Source organism: Calypte anna, chromosome 15, assembly GCF_003957555.1.
Source record: "Calypte anna isolate BGI_N300 chromosome 15, bCalAnn1_v1.p, whole genome shotgun sequence".
NCBI lineage: Eukaryota > Metazoa > Chordata > Aves > Apodiformes > Trochilidae > Calypte > Calypte anna.
The window spans coordinates 3751421-3766434 of NC_044261.1; the positions used below are offsets into that span (position 1 = coordinate 3751421).

At 50.5% G+C, this 15014-nt stretch overlaps 1 protein-coding gene across 1 annotated transcript in view; it reads left to right on the forward strand.

Annotated features, from left to right (window-relative positions):
• The first annotated feature begins 6030 nt into the window (after nt 1-6030).
• TMEM132B (transmembrane protein 132B) overlaps nt 6031-15014 on the forward strand; it is a 209615-nt gene continuing 200631 nt past the window's right edge. The window contains exon 1 of the mRNA XM_030460487.1: nt 6031-6135. Within this exon, the coding sequence (XP_030316347.1) occupies nt 6051-6135 (85 nt within the window). The 5' untranslated portion in view covers nt 6031-6050. The remainder of the gene's footprint in view (nt 6136-15014) is intronic.

Here is a 15014-nt window from a genome sequence, read left to right on the forward strand (position 1 = left end):
CACTTCTTCAAACATCTAAAGGTATCGTTCGGCTTAATGAACACACCCGGAGTTACTGCCTGCATTCCAGTGCATCCCGATGGAGGTTTTCAACCCTTTCTCTAGACCCTGACCTGTGGCCTTGCCGAGGGGAGCCAGGGGGACACCTCTGCTGTGCGCAGGGGTGTCCCCTTCCTGCATGGCACAGGGGACACCGGGCACAAAGGAACAGGCCCTGGGGCTGGGATCTGTCTGGCTTTGTGCCTTTGGGCCTTCTTCTGGTACCTGCTGGGCTTTTCCCCTTCAGACAGCAGCAGGATCTGTTGCCAGGAGAGAGCTGTGCTCAGACGTGTCATGATAAGAGCATCTCTGTTCCTAACTTACTTTGCTTACTTTATATTAGTTTTACTCCTCCTGGGCTTAAATCAGGCAAGGGCAGATACCAACAGGCTTGTAATAAGCTGTTAAAATTGTGAAATGTGGCATGAGATGTGGCTTTCCATTTGATTCAAGTAGTTGCAGTCATAACATCCATTAATTATTGTAGCACTCATGGGGCAAATGCTTTTCCTTTCGTTAGAAAGACAGATCTGGATTTCTAAAGCTCCTGGTGGATGCAGCCTTCTTGGCACCCATGCTGTAAAAAATCCTCATTTTTTTATCCAGGTGATGGCCTGGGGTGGGGATGAGGTCCTGGCCTGGGTCACCTCCCCTCTGCTTTACTGGAGGCTCTGAAGCACTCCTGCTCCGAGATCCCAATGCAACGCTGGGAGGCAAAGGGTGGGCAGCCTGGTTTAAAAAGAACATGAATATTCTGAGCAAGAATCTCTCTGTTTAAATGCTGGAGCAAAGCAGCAGCACAGGTGACAGGTCTTCAAAGCTGCAGCAGGAGCTGTGCTTGGGAAGAGGGGGGAAAGCAGGCGAGTCCCCTCCTCGGATCAGCGCAGCTTCCCGGGCGCCCACTCGCTCCCTTTCTGTCTCGGGGCTGCCTTTGAACCATCCCCTTTGACAGCTTTGGGCATTTCTGAGTTTAGCTGAGCATGAGCAAACATAAGAGAAGAACTCTGCAAGAATGACAGGTCCCGTGTGCGTCTTTTATACGCGTTTCTGGAGCACAAAGACTGTTTTAATGAGCTGGCAGGCACAGAGCTTTCTGTGGCTCCTGTTTTTAGCAACTCTTTGGTGGTGGAGTTAGCTGAGAACTTCCCCAGCTGTGACCTCCATGGAAAACACTCGATTTTTTGGGGTTGGTTTTATCTCCCATGGAATACCAACTCTTGAATGCTTGAGGAATGCAGGTCCATTGGGTGACCACAATTTCATGTGGTCTTGGGGGCTGAGCTCCTCCTCCAGAGCCTTTGCTCCATCCATGGCTTTGTCCCTCCTGTCCCTGTGGCCTGCAGTGGGGTGTGATGTTTCCCCAGAAGTGTTGCTTTGCTTTGCAGGAGGAATTCAAAGCACAGAGGGTACCCGGATTGAACCTGGAGGAAGACTGGATGGCTCCAGCCCCAACATCTCTGGTTAGGTCTATGTTTGGGTCCATGGTTGTGGACAGATCCAAAAATATTACTGAAGATCTTCCCTCCATTGTGTTTCCAGGCAGCACAGCTCTGAGCAGGAGAGCTGAGCCATCCCTGTGATTGGGGTTTGGTGGCTGCTGGGAGGTGAGGAGAAGATTTTTAGAAAAGGAAGAGTTGGGACTTCTCTTTGCAACCTGGAGATGGTGAATGAAAGCCGGGTGAAGGACCAGCCCTGAGTTCACCAGAGGTATGGGAGTGAGTGTTTTGATCAGTTCAAAGGCATCTGAAAATGATGAACCAAAACAAGGTACAAGATAATTTTATTTTAAGAAAGCTAAGGGCAAAAGTCAGGTTTCTCATAATAACACAAATAACTGCATCTATGTGGCAGCCAACTGATTTTCTTTGTACACAATTATTTCCTTAGAGTTTTTTTTCATTATTTGGCTATTAGGTTAAAAAAAAAAAAAAGGAAGAATAATAAAGGATGAAAGAGAATAATAAATAATACAGATTTCCAAGGGGCCTTGGGCTCCTGTTGTTTTCTTAAAGCTCTTCACTTGGCTTCTGAGAAGTAGCTCAGGAGCTTAGAAAATGTTAAGTACTTGGAGGAGGTTATTGCAGATCCCTGCCAGCACCCAGAGAGGGGCCACATCCAGCATCCCCCTTGTCCATCCTGTGCCTGCTGAGGTTTGTGGGTGGGGTGAGAATTTGCCCCAGTAAGGATGTAATGGAAGTTCCTCTTGTCAAGGATATGCAGGTCTTGCCCCCAGTTATCTGCCCGTCCCCCCAAAGCCTGAAGAACAGAGGTTGGGCCCCAGTCCTTCTTGGCTTGAGGTCAGTGGGGAAACTTCTGCTGATGGAAATGGGAACCACATCAGACCCTGCCCTGCCCCTTCCTCTGACCTCTGCATCCAAAAGCCAGATCTGCTGTTCTCTGAAATTTAATCAGTACCTTGAAAAATACCTTCTAGTAAGCAGAGATCAGGGATGGAGCAACAGGTTCATCTGAGATTAACTTGTTCCACTTTATTTTTTCTCCTTTCCATGCTGGCATGACACATGGGTGTGTAGTGACTCTTGCTTCTGGGCTCACAGCATCCAAATAGGAATTTGGTTCTTTTGTGGAGCAAGTGCTGGAAGAGAGGGCTGGGGCCTGCCTGCCTGCTCCTGCCAAACTGGGCCCAGTCCAGTGACAGCAGCCAAGCAAAACTCTTTTGCAGCAGCAGCAGGTGTCTGTACAAGCCTGTCCTTGTGCAGCCGTGTGTCTGGGAATCAGTGGCAGTGTTGGGGGACAGTTTGTGGCATTTTGGGAAGGATAAGGTAGGAGCTGGGCTGGTGCAGCTGGTAACTCACAGCTGCAGGCAGCTGCCAGGCAGGGGTCATGGTAACCCAGCACACAGGTGTGGGTTGTGCTGAGCATCCATACAGGTGTTTTAAGTTTCACAGAGAGAAATCATCCAGTCTCCCTCTCAGACCTGTCTTAAACCAACTTAATTAAACCCAGGTGAAAGAGGGAACAAATTATGGTGATTCATCACCTTTCAGTCTCTGCAGGTGCTTGGCTGCAGGGGGGCACCACAATTTCCAGCACTAAGCTTTCCCTCCTGGGAGTGATTAACCAGCTCCCTTCTGGTGAGTGAAGCCCCCTCCACCTCTGGGAAGAGGCTTTTAGGATAATGAGAGAGCCAGAAAATGATTAAAAGCAAAAAATACTTCCCTGATTCAGTTCTTGCCTTGCTCATAGGTCTCCTGCATGGATCTGTCCCTTGTCTCCATCACCTGGGCTGTCCCCACACTGCCAGGGAACAGCAGCTCCTGGCCCTTGGGTTTCTCCCTCTGCAGCTGCTGGGGAGCAGAGCAGATCCCCTGGGGATCCTGTTTGGAGTTTTAGGGGTGCCATGTGGCAAGCTGGTGGTGAAGTTCCTATAGTGGGGGAAGGAGAGCTCATGGGGCTTGGGTTTCTTCAAAGTAGCCTGAAACCCCACTCAGAAAACAGGGACTGTGATGATTTCTCTGCTCATCTGGTCTAAGCAGAGGATAAAAACCCAGGGAGCAGGTAGAGGGTGGGGCTGCTGGCAGAAATTTCCATGGGTTTTGCTTGCTTCTGATCTCCTTTGTACTGAAAACTAACTAAATAAGGTCAATTTCCAAAGGTGCTTAACATACAAAACCCAAATGTTTCCACTCAAAAATACCAACAAAATTTAGATGTTACCATTTGCTTCCTTCAGCCAAAACTGTTTGCAGAGTATGACCTGGTTTCACAAGCTGCTGCAGGGATCCCTGGAACAGCAGTTTTAGGACAAATTTTGGTTGGTTTTTATTGTTTAAATCCCTTAACTGTTTTTAGCTCTGTCAGACTTTTATTATAAATGCTGATCTAACAAGCTTGGCCACAAGTATGGAAGTGGTAAAAGCTATGGGGTGCTTTCAAATCCTGTACCACACCTCAAAGGGTAATTCCATGTAATTCTTTCACACGGGGATTAAACACTGGTGGAGGGAACACTTTGGGCTCTTTTTTTTCAGTCTTCTGACATTTGAGCCCTGTAAAAACCCAACAGCATCCCTTAAAGTTGCAAAGTCTTTCAAGTCTAAGCCAGGTGCCTCTGTGCCCAAAGTCACAGCAGCACAAAAAGTATAGCAACATCCCGCTGGAATAGCATAAAATCTCCTTTGAGAAAAGAATTATTTTGAGGATCACTCATGGGAGACCCAGATTATGGCACCATCAGGCTCTGGGTGGCTGGGAAGTATCTCCTCACTTTGCTTTTGCTGCTCTCTTTTTGCAGAAAAAAATAGAAGATAAGCCATGTTAGGAGCCAGCTCTGGAGCATTGAAACAGCTCAGCAGCCCCTACAGAAAGCAGAAACTTGGATGATTTGTACTGACTCAGGCAATTGACATTTATTATCCTGTTGCATTTTATTAGTTTTACCTTCTTTAAGGAAACCAAATCTTTGAACCAAATCTTTGGGTTCTCTTGTGTTTTGTATTTTTTTTTCCCACCTGTGTGGGTCGAGTTCTTCCAGCCTGAGTCTGGTGCTGTGTGCCTGGCTCTCATGCCACTGTAAAACGTTTCCCTACCCGGGAGATAAGCATTTAATCTTGGTTCTGTTTGTGCAGAGTGGTAAAATATTAGACTTAAATTTTTTATGACATTCATAGGAGTGGTTATGGAGGCAAACAAGATTACAGCAAGTACTACATAAAAGCTTGTTTGTGCAGGGAAGGGAAAAAAAAATCAAACTCAGAGACATGTTTTCAAAACTGCAGAAGTACCCAAGGGGATGTTTTTTGGGTTTTTTCCTCTCCTTTTTTTTTTTTTTTTTTTTTTTTCCTACCTCCCTGTTTTTATAGCGAACACACAAACAGCTCGCGGCTCTTAAAGGGCTGAGCTCATTTGCAGCGAAAAATTGGTTCCAGCTGTGGCTGATTTTGGTATTTAAGGGTAGGGGGTCTACGTGCAACACTGGGCTCCCTAATTAGAACGCCACTTAAGCCGGGGCAGGTGCTTGCAGCTCGCTTGTGTCCCACCACCGGCGCAACTTGCGCGCCCCTGCGCGGGCACCGCGCACTTCTCGGTACGTCCTTTGCAAATTCCTCTCTGCGTTCCTTCGCACGGATCCTTCAGCCCCCTCCGCGCTCCCCTTTCCAAGCTCTTCCCAAACCGCTTTTCCCGTCCCTTCGCAAGCGGCTTTGCGGACCTTTCCGGCTGCCCGGTGCAAACCCTCGGTGCGCATCCCGGTACGATCCCCGCATCCCGGTACGATCCCCGCATCCCGATACAACCCCCCCCCCCCCCCCCCCATTATCCAACCCCGCGCAGTGACGGCGGCGGCCGCGAGGGGGGACCCGCGCTCTTCCCGTCGCTCCGCGTCCACCCAGAGACCCCACTTTCCCCCCCCCCTCCCCCCCTTGGGGGTGCCGCTCTGACCTCGGGATCCACGGGCCTCGGGTGGGTCCGACCCCACCAGGGGGCGATAAACTTTTCCGGGCGGCCAACAAGAGTGAGGAGGGGGTGCACCTGCGCCTACCTCGGGGCTCCTGTGTCCGGTGCAGCGCGGCCCCTCCCGGGGCGCAAAGGGGCGGCCCCGCTCAACCCCCCCTCACCGCTCCGACCCTCCCCCCCGCAGGTGTGCCCGGCGACACCGCCCCCTGCCTGGTCCAGCCCCGGCCCGTCCGTCGGTACCGCCGCAGCCCCCGGCACCGCGCCCGCCCGCCCCGGGGAGGGCTGCGGCTGCTGCCGCGGCGGGCGGGGGCGGTGCCGGCTGCCCCCCCCCCCTTCTGCCCCCCTCCCTGAGGCGGCGATGCGGTGGGGGCGGCGGTGAGAGCGGGGCCGGCGGGGAGAGGGGACACCCCCCCTCCCCAAACCCCCTCCGCGGGGCCCCGCTGCTGCCGGGCAGGCGGACGGAGCCGCGCAGCGGAGGGGAGAGGGCGGGCGGGCGCGGGGGGAGTGGTTACCGGCTCCGCCGAGACACCCCCAGCCCCCCCCCCCCCCCCCCCCCCCGCCCCGTTCAGCCGCCCCTCTCCAAATAAATCAGCACCATGACTACTTCTGGGCATGGAACAAAGAGGATGCTCTCCTGGGGCCCCGCGCTGCTCCTGGCGCCGCTGCTGCTCCTTTGCCGAGGTAACCCCCAGTGCCGCCGCCGCGCCCCCGAGACCCTGTTTGTTGTAATTTTTAAAAAACTCTTTTATTTGTTTTATTCCCCCTCCCCTTTTCCCTTTTTTAAAATTTAATTTATGACCCATGTCCTCTTCGCAGCCCTCCGGCAGACGTGGATGCGGAGGGCGGCAGGGACACCCCCGCTCCCTGCGCACTCAGCGCTGCCCTGCGCGCCCGAGGATGGGACGCACACACTTGCACCTCTCTTGGGCGCACAAAGTTATCCCCATCTATCTCCACCGCAGCAACCCCCCCGCTGCCTCCACAGTCCCTCCGGTGAGGGGGGGCTGCCCGCGGGGCTCTGCCGCTTTGGGGGGGAAAAAGGAAAAGTTTCGGCTTCTCGGAGGGCTGGGGCCGGGGAAGGGTTGCTGGGTTTGGGGCTTTTCACAGGGACCTCCTGGTTCTCCCTGCTGCTCCCCGTGGTTATCCTCGGGTGGGTGGGGTATATACAGGAATATAAATATCTTTGGTAAAATAATATTCGTGCTGCTTTTCCTGCCCTCAATTTTAAGGGGAATTGGGTATCGGTAGGCTGGCGGGGGGCAGGATCAGGCCCCTAGGTGAGCTGAGGTGGGTTCGTCAGCGCCCCGGCGGCTTGGCAGAACGGGCTTTGGAGCAAAGCCCTCTTTTTGCTTTAATTTTTCACCCCTTTCTCCCCTCCCCCTTTCAGCTGAACTCAGGAGTCGTTTTTTGGGTCCCAGTTGCGCGTGTTTGCGGGAGAAGGTCTGACCCCCTGGCTGGCACAGCCCCGCGCTGCCCCTGGGAAAGTCTTTTGCAGGACTTCTCTCCCTGGCACGTTTTCTTCCCTTCGCTCGTGTGAGCTCCCTGGCAGATGTTGCTCTTAGTAAATAGGGGTTGTTAAAAACAAATTAATTAAGGTGCATCAGTGCTGAAGTTGCTCAGCGATTTGTTTGCCGTTACGGCTGCTCAGGAAGGTGCTCGCGTTTGGCTAAACACGGAGCCTGAGCTGCTGGGGAAACTTCACTGGGGCTTTAGGGATTATGCCAGAATGCAAGGATTTGGGGTGAAAAAGGAGTGATCACGGGGGAAGGTGTAAGAGCAGCGGCTGTGGTTACTGGGGAGGGCACAGACAATGCCTTGTGGTACGGAGGTGTTTCGGGAAAGGTCCCTGAGGGACAACTGGAATGATACGCGAGAAAGGAGGCATCAGGCTTGGGGACATACGCAGGAGGGGGTCCTTGCTCTGCTTACCCTAAAGGGCTCAGTTTGCTCCTGCCCTCCGGTTCCCTTCTTACCCCCGAGCGTCTGCAAATTGGAAACACAGGACAGGGGGAGTTGGGTGTGCAAGGGTTGGGTGGCAGGGCACTGAAAATGGGGTGCAGGTCTTAGAGAGTGGGGCACTGACAGAGCATGAGCTGCCTGTGGGTCTGTACTGCCCCAGACCAGCCATGGCTTTCCATTTAGTCATGGAGTTAAGAGCAGCAAAGGAGAAGGTTTTATGGTGGTTTTTTTCTTCTTTTCCTGTATTGCTTTGACACATTAATGATAATTTTTTCTCTTATATTCCCCTCTCCTGTCTCCTCCTGTGTGGGTAGCTACCATGGTGAGATTGGGCTGTGGGTGTAATTCTTCCAGCGCTCTGAGTGCTTAAACATATGGAAACCCACTTTGAAACAGTTTGTGGCTGCAAACCTACAGTCATCCCTCATCCCCATCCCTCTCCTCTGCTCTCCCAATGCCTCCCTGCACAATGTGTGCGTTGGAAACTCGCTTTCAACTCAAGCTGTCAATCGGTCCCCAGCCTGTGCCCCTCTCTAGGCTGTAGCATCCCTTTGCTTTTGATGAGGAGCTCTGCCCCTGCCCTGACTCACCCCTTCTGTGGGCCGCAGCAACATCTGCCTGTGGAGGGGAGGTTTGGGATCTGGGGAAGCTTCTTCTGAAAGAGGAGAGTGGTGGCAGTGCCCAGGGCTGTGCTGACTGGGCTCCGGGTCACGTCTCCTCTGGATTACTGGGGTTAAGGAACCACATTTTGGTTTGGGTTGTTGCAGACAGGAGAGGCACCTGCATGAGTCATGCCGCGGTGCTGCCATCTCTGCAAAGCTCTGGGCTCACACAGACGGTCGTCTTGGGCACTTGCCATTTTTCTCTATTTATTTGCTTTCCCTCTTGCTGTAGCCAGCTCCGGGCAGGCTGCGTTTCAGGGACCGGAGGTGCACCAGGCTGGGTTCCTCCAGCATCTTCAAAGAAGGTGGCATTTGTTCTCCCGTCAGCCAGGTCCCCTAAACAGCTTTGAGAAGGTCCAATTAAGAGATCACTCTCCTGTCCCCGGGTCTCTGGCGGCCCGGCTGCTGGCGTGGATGGGGCTGGGAGCAGAGGGGGGGGGAACATGGGGGGGTGTGTTTGGCAGCCAAAGGCCGCTCACGCCGAGCTTGAGGATGTCTCTTGCTGGCAGCAGGTCCTGGTTTGTTGCTGGCATCCAGGCAGGGTTTTTGGCTGCTTTCCTCGCTGGTGGCGGCAGAGCTGTCTCCGAGGTTACATGAATAGGTATCCTGTGAATGACCTGGATGAACCACCTGAATGTTTTGTTTTCCTGCCTGGTGCAATCTCAGTGGCTCCGTCCCCTGCCTTGTGTCCAAGCAGCACCGTGCACCCCAGAGCAGGAGTGGGAACCTGGGGCTCACTGCTGTCAGAGCTCAGTGACCAAACCCTCAACAGCTGCTTCAGCCCCTGGGAAATGTGCTTGGGCTGTGGTGGGGAAGGACCTGTGAGTTGCTTTTAGACTCTGGCTGCAGGGAGGTGTGGGTGGAGAGATATTATGCTTATTTTATTGCGTGTCACTGTATCACTCTATGTAATATAGAGGCACTTTTTATGCAGGGGCTCTTCAGGAACAAAAATGAAAGACCTGTATTATCTACTGTGCAACAGATTTGCAGAATTTGGTCACACAAACTGTTGAAATAACCTACGTTTTCCCCACATTTGTGCAGATCTCAATATTTTGTACAATGAGCATCCAAACTGATATGATTTAGGGGATGGCAAGGTGGTGGGAGAAGTCTGAAATTATTACATTGCCTCTTGCTCCAGCATCCATTAGAGCAATATATTTCAGATATTCTGATTTTACTTCCCATCAGTATAAATCTACAGCAGCTCCTCTGAAGTCAGTGAAGCTGCTCTGGATTTATGCATTGCTACTGGGATCAGTGTTGGGCTATCTGGGAATGCAGGAGGCAACTGTGTGGCTTGCTCTGCACAGCATTTTTCACTTAAAAAATACCCTGTCACTGATGCTGCAGCCTCCTTTGGATTTTTGAAATGGGGAAGTCCACATCACTCACTGCTTTTGGTTTTGATAATTTTCTACAATTTGTCAGGCTTGGTCGCAGAGCTGCAGACTCTGACATGGATCAATAGAGTCTCTTGAGGTTTGAATGCCAAAATAGTTACATTAAAAAAATAAAAATCAATAAAGCACAATTAATTTGCTGTATTTTATTACTGGGAATGATAGGAGCTCCAAGGCTCTCATTCCAAGCCCACTTATCTCTGAGTTTAAAGCAGCTTAGTGAGGTGAGGAAGGTACAAACCCAGGAGCAGCTGTAGGAGATGAGAGCAGAGGCTCACAGAGACCAGGACCCAGCCTGTGTCTCGGGATGGATTTTTGGATCAGGCATGGGTTCCTGAGCCAGAGATGACATCGTTTTTTATTTAATTGCTGTGATGGGTTTGCCATCATGGACTTGGGCTGTTTTTAGAGCCCAGGCAGATGTCTGGTGTGTGCTGCATCTCTGGGCAAGGACTCCCTTGTTGCAAAGAGCCTGGAGAGAGTTGTGCAAGCACAGAGCATGGCAGGGATTTGGGCTCTGCAGTGTTTTAGGCTGTGTAGGGTTTTGCTAGTTGTGCCTGAGGGGTGGTGATTTCCACCCTGGTAATCCCACAAGTCAGGGTCCTCCTGCCCTCTGTAGTTCTTCAGAAACATGGTTTGAAGCTGGATTTCTCCAGAGCCCTGTGCTGCTGCTGTCCCAGGAGGGGAAGATGTGAAGGATGTTGTTGCTCGTGGTGTTGGGTTCTGGCAGCTCATGGTGCTGCTCTTTCCCACCTCAGTGGTTGAGGCTGTTACAGAACATGAGTTTTTTTCATGCTGCCTTCACCCAGGTTGTGCAGGTGGTTGCAAACCTGCCCTGTCTTGGAGGTGTGACCAGGGAGCAAAGGGGAGGTGGCAATCTCCTACGTGCTGTGGGAAGCAAATGAAAATCTCCTGGCCTTAATAAACATCCCAGTGCATGAGAAGCCATCCCACGGAAATCAATACTGCCAGCTCAACAAATGAAATTCCCTGAACTTGATTCCCCCCCCTTAGTCTCCCCTCCTAAATATAACTAATGTTTGTCAATGACAAGCAGTGACTTGATTTGTTGGCGTAGCATTAGCACTTAGCCCTGTCAGGAGTGGCTCAGCTGATGTGCTGGCACCAGGAGCTATGGGAGATGCTTTCCTCACCAGGGCTGTCAAATGCAACTCCAGGGATGCTGGGGAGTGTGAGAGTTACCACGTGGTGCTGTAGATGTCGTGGAAGATGCTTGGATTTTGTGCTGTCGGGAATTTCCCAGCTGGCATTTCAGAAGCAGCTGCTCCCGCCCGAGGATGGGCAGGCAGGAATCACAAGCAAAAAAAGTCCTCTGAGATAACTTGGGGGGTGGATTGGGGCTGCTGGGTGGCTGCTTTTCCCTGGGGATTTCCATGCAAGTGCTGCTCGGGATGTCTGCAGTGGGTTAATTCCATGTGGAAGGACTTGGGCTTCCCTCTTTGTGTGGCATCTTGCACAATGGACTCGGTCTCAGGTTCCAGAGTAAATATTAACTTTTCTTCCACGCTCTGCAAAAATTGTCTTGCAGCACACTCCCAGCTTTTCCTTGTTTATATAAACGTGTTTGTTTCTGACAGCATTCAGAAAGCTTCATGAATTTATGATGTGTTCCAGATTTGAGCACACTTTCTTTTCTCCTTTCTTCTTTTTTTTTTTTTTTTTCTTTTCCCCCAAATTCCTTTTTCTTCCCAAATTTTGATGGAGATGAAATGGCAAGAGGTATGCATATTTCAGCATGCTATTGAGAGGCAATGTAAACACCATCTTTCATGGAAAATCAGTTTGTTCAAGTTTAAAAGCAAGCCAGTCTCCCCACTTGATCAATTTGCCTGTCATAGGAGATTTAGAAGTGGTGATTACATCCCAGGTTGTCTCCTGCAACCCCAGGCAAGGAGAGGAAAAACATGAAGTGTAGCATTTGATTTTTTTGTGGTTTTTTTTGCTTGTTTGCTTGGTTTTTTTAATGGTTCTGGTAGTAGAGGGTGAAACAAAATGGTACCTGGAGGAGATAGCCAGGACCAGAGGAGTTTCCATGAGGCTCTGGTCTGCTGCTGAGCAGGATGTTTGGAAACTCTGCCAAACCAGCTCTGCTCAGCTCCCTGTGCCTGCACCAAGTGACCCTCCAGAGCTGCTCTGCCCCATTGCTTCCCCTCTGGTGGAGGAGGAGACCTGCAACAGCAGTAAAATGGGCTTTAAGGAGGCTAAATTTTGGGAAGAGGGTGCTTGGGGCTTTGGTGTGGCCCTGTCCTCCTGTCCCAAGTCATTGTGCTGCTCTGGGGTGCACAGGGAGCAGAGGGATGGTTATGGGGAGAGGGGGGGATAAGCACACCCCTGTTAGCCAGCTCTAGCTGGACATCAGTGATGGTGCCACAGAGTTGCCCTAGATGGGAAGAAATGCTGGAAAAATTCCACTGATGTCATTCAAGCTGGGGCTAAATGGAGAAGCAGGGACTGAAATCCTTATTCTGGCCAAGCCAAGGGGCTCAAGAGGCTCCAAAGATGGTGTTCCCACTGGGAACAGCCCCTGGATTGTGGGAGATGGTGCCTCCTACCAAGCAGCTGTCCCTATCCCAAGACCATTTAGGCCTCAGGATAGCACATTCCCTAAATACACAAAGCTGGGAGGGTTTGGTCATCTGCTGATTGAACTGACCTGGGGAGGAAAAACATTTCTGCTAGAGATTTGGGGAATGGCATCCTTATTACCCAAGAAATAAAATCCTTCATAAGACTAAATTAGAAATGCAAATATCTTTGGTAGTTTTTGTTTGTTTTTTTTGGGTTTTTTTTGTTTTGTTTTGCTTGAATGAGAACATCTCAAAAACAGATGGCAAAGCAGAGATTTATTCCTTGTTAAGTTCAGAGGGCTGGTGCACAGGACCTTAGCTGCTTGTGGGCCTTGTAATAAACCTTCCAGCAGGTGATTTAAATCCAGTTTTTCTGATTGGGAGAGTAGTGGAAGGAACAGGGTTTATGTTACTTATGATTTTTTTGAGTGATGTGAGATTTTTCAGATGCAGAAATGATCTGGGGCATGGCTCTGTAGTACCAGATTTTCATTTCCTTCAAAAAGGTTCTTCCCCGAGTTAGGAAAATGAACTATTTTACATTATTTAGCAGCTGGGCTGCTGAAGCCAGCTGTTTGCATGAGTGGCAGGCACAACTGTTTTATCTCTGGGTTTAGCTGCTGCTCTCAATTAGCTGCAGCTTTTGCTTAGCAGCAAGACCTTTGCCACGCTGGGGAAGGAGGGTGCTTAATGGGTGCTCCAGCTCTTGAAACAAACATTTATGCTACAGCTCTAGAAAAAGCTGAAATCTGAACCAAAAAAAACCCCACAAAAAAACCCCTACAGATTCTGTGCACCCTAAAAAGGAACCCTTGAGCAGATGGAGCAGGTTTCTATGCAACGAGGAGTCATTGGAAAGTCAGCAAATATTTGGTTGCTGCTGGCTCTTTGGTACCCAGATTTTTTGGGAAAAAGGAGCAAATCTGAGATGAGTTGGTCTGGATGTGTGTGGGGGGCAAATCTCTGGCTGGTGTGGGCACTTGGTAGGGCAAAAGACAGCAGCCACCAGCCCTTGGTGCCCGTGTCCTGACTCTGCAGGGCTCTGGCAGCCTGAAGGGTGACTTTAGGAGTCAAGGCTCTTAGGAGAAGGGGGGTGGAGGACTGGTAAATGCAGAGGGGGCAGAACATGGACCCACAGAATGGCACCAGCTTTTAAAATGCTGCAACAGAAGCATCTGGAGAGGATGGTAAAAGCTCTTGGGAAGCAGCAGAGCTCTGTCGGGGTGAGCTTAAAGGCCAGCGTGCCTCAGCCATCCCTGAATCACGGGAATTGGAGCTGGAAAAGTTGGCAAATCAGCTGCTTTTCCTGTCTCTGAGGGTTGGTGGGTACAGCCTGTTCTGGAGCATGGCTGAGATGCAGGCAGCAGGACTTCTGCTGCTTCCTTTGGCAGAGCCTTCCCCAGCCTATTAGACCACTCCTGGGTTCCTCCCACGGTTTTCCTTCTCTGCTTTGTTCCAGCTTTATTGGGTGACCTGAATCCACACCTTCCCATCCTTGTTACCTGTCTAAAACCAAACCAGACAAGTCTGTAAAACAGGGACAAATGGTTAAACACCAAGTGGGAAACTCTCTGAAAGAAGGAGCCAAGCCTGGCATATAAACACATGTAAACACATTTACAGTTGGAGGTGACTTGGTAAATAAAGGGCAAGGACTTGAAATGCATGTGGTGATGAGCCATAGATTTGCTCTGAAGTTACTCACAAGTTACAGTCCCACTATCTACACTTTCTAATCCATCTCCCACTAAGACATTCTCCTCCAAGGTGTTTGGAAATAATGGAGTAGCATAGTTACTAACAGTATTAAATCCTCAACTCTGACAGCTAAGAGAATTAATATACAAAAGTTTCCTCCTTTTTTTTTTTTTTAAATGCAGCTCAGTTACTCATTTCCTCTCTTCTGCTCACTGCAAGTTATTAGCATAGGTGCAAAAAAGGCTCAACTCCAGTAGAGAAACAAGCAAAAGAAAACCAGAAGAGGGCTGAATTTTATTGCAATTCAGGCTTTTTTTTGGTTGTTTCTTTTTTCCTAATTTTCAAATGTTAATTTTTCATCAGTCTTCCATCTCAAGCCCTCTCAGAGGGCTTTGGAGAAGAGTACAGGCACCACTGAAGATGTGGTCTGTGTTCTCCCATCCTCTCTGCGAGAGGCCCCAGCAGGCCCATGCCTGAAGCTTTGCTGGCAGGGAGAGCAGAGGTGTTGGGTGAGAGTGAGCCCTGGGGTTATTTTTTGAAGACAGATGGTTTCTACTTTTTTTTTTTTCATTTTTTTCTTTTTGTGTACTCCTGCTGCTCTTTGGGGAGCAAGGCTCACCTTGGATGGGAGCTACTGAGCTGGTTCCTTGCATGGTAAAGCACTGGTTAAGTGTGATCTCCTCTTCCATGTCTCAACTCTGCCTTGTTTGGGTGGTTGCACTCCTCAGCATCTCTGGCCCATGTCCCTGCTGCTGGGGGTGAGTGGGTGTCAGGGCTCTCTTGGGCTGCCCCAGCATTGGCATCAGAAGCACCAATGTTTGGGTATGGAAGGGCTGGACTAACGCTCGTTTCTTTTGCTGAGTTTGCTTTGCACCAGCTCATTAAAAATGTTCTTGGAAGTCCTAAACAGAAATGAAGAGTTGGAATTTATGTCCTCTATTGCTGAAATCCAAGCCTGCCCTACAGCCCAGCCCATAGGGCCCACCCCATCACCTCCCTGATGTGACAGAGCCTGGCAGTCACAGAGTTATGGGACATCTTTCCAAGGGCTGAACTGCGGAGCTGTTCTTCCTCTATGCCCTTTTAAAACTTAAATGTCCATGTCATGCATCTTATTTCCCCACAAAATCCTTTGTATGTGCAACTCCGTGAGTGGAGTAATGAGATTCCTGATGTCTGCCCTTAGCCCTGGGGGCTGTGGGGCTTTGAGGAGTCTCAGCTCCTGGGTGTAGCTGGAGCTGTGT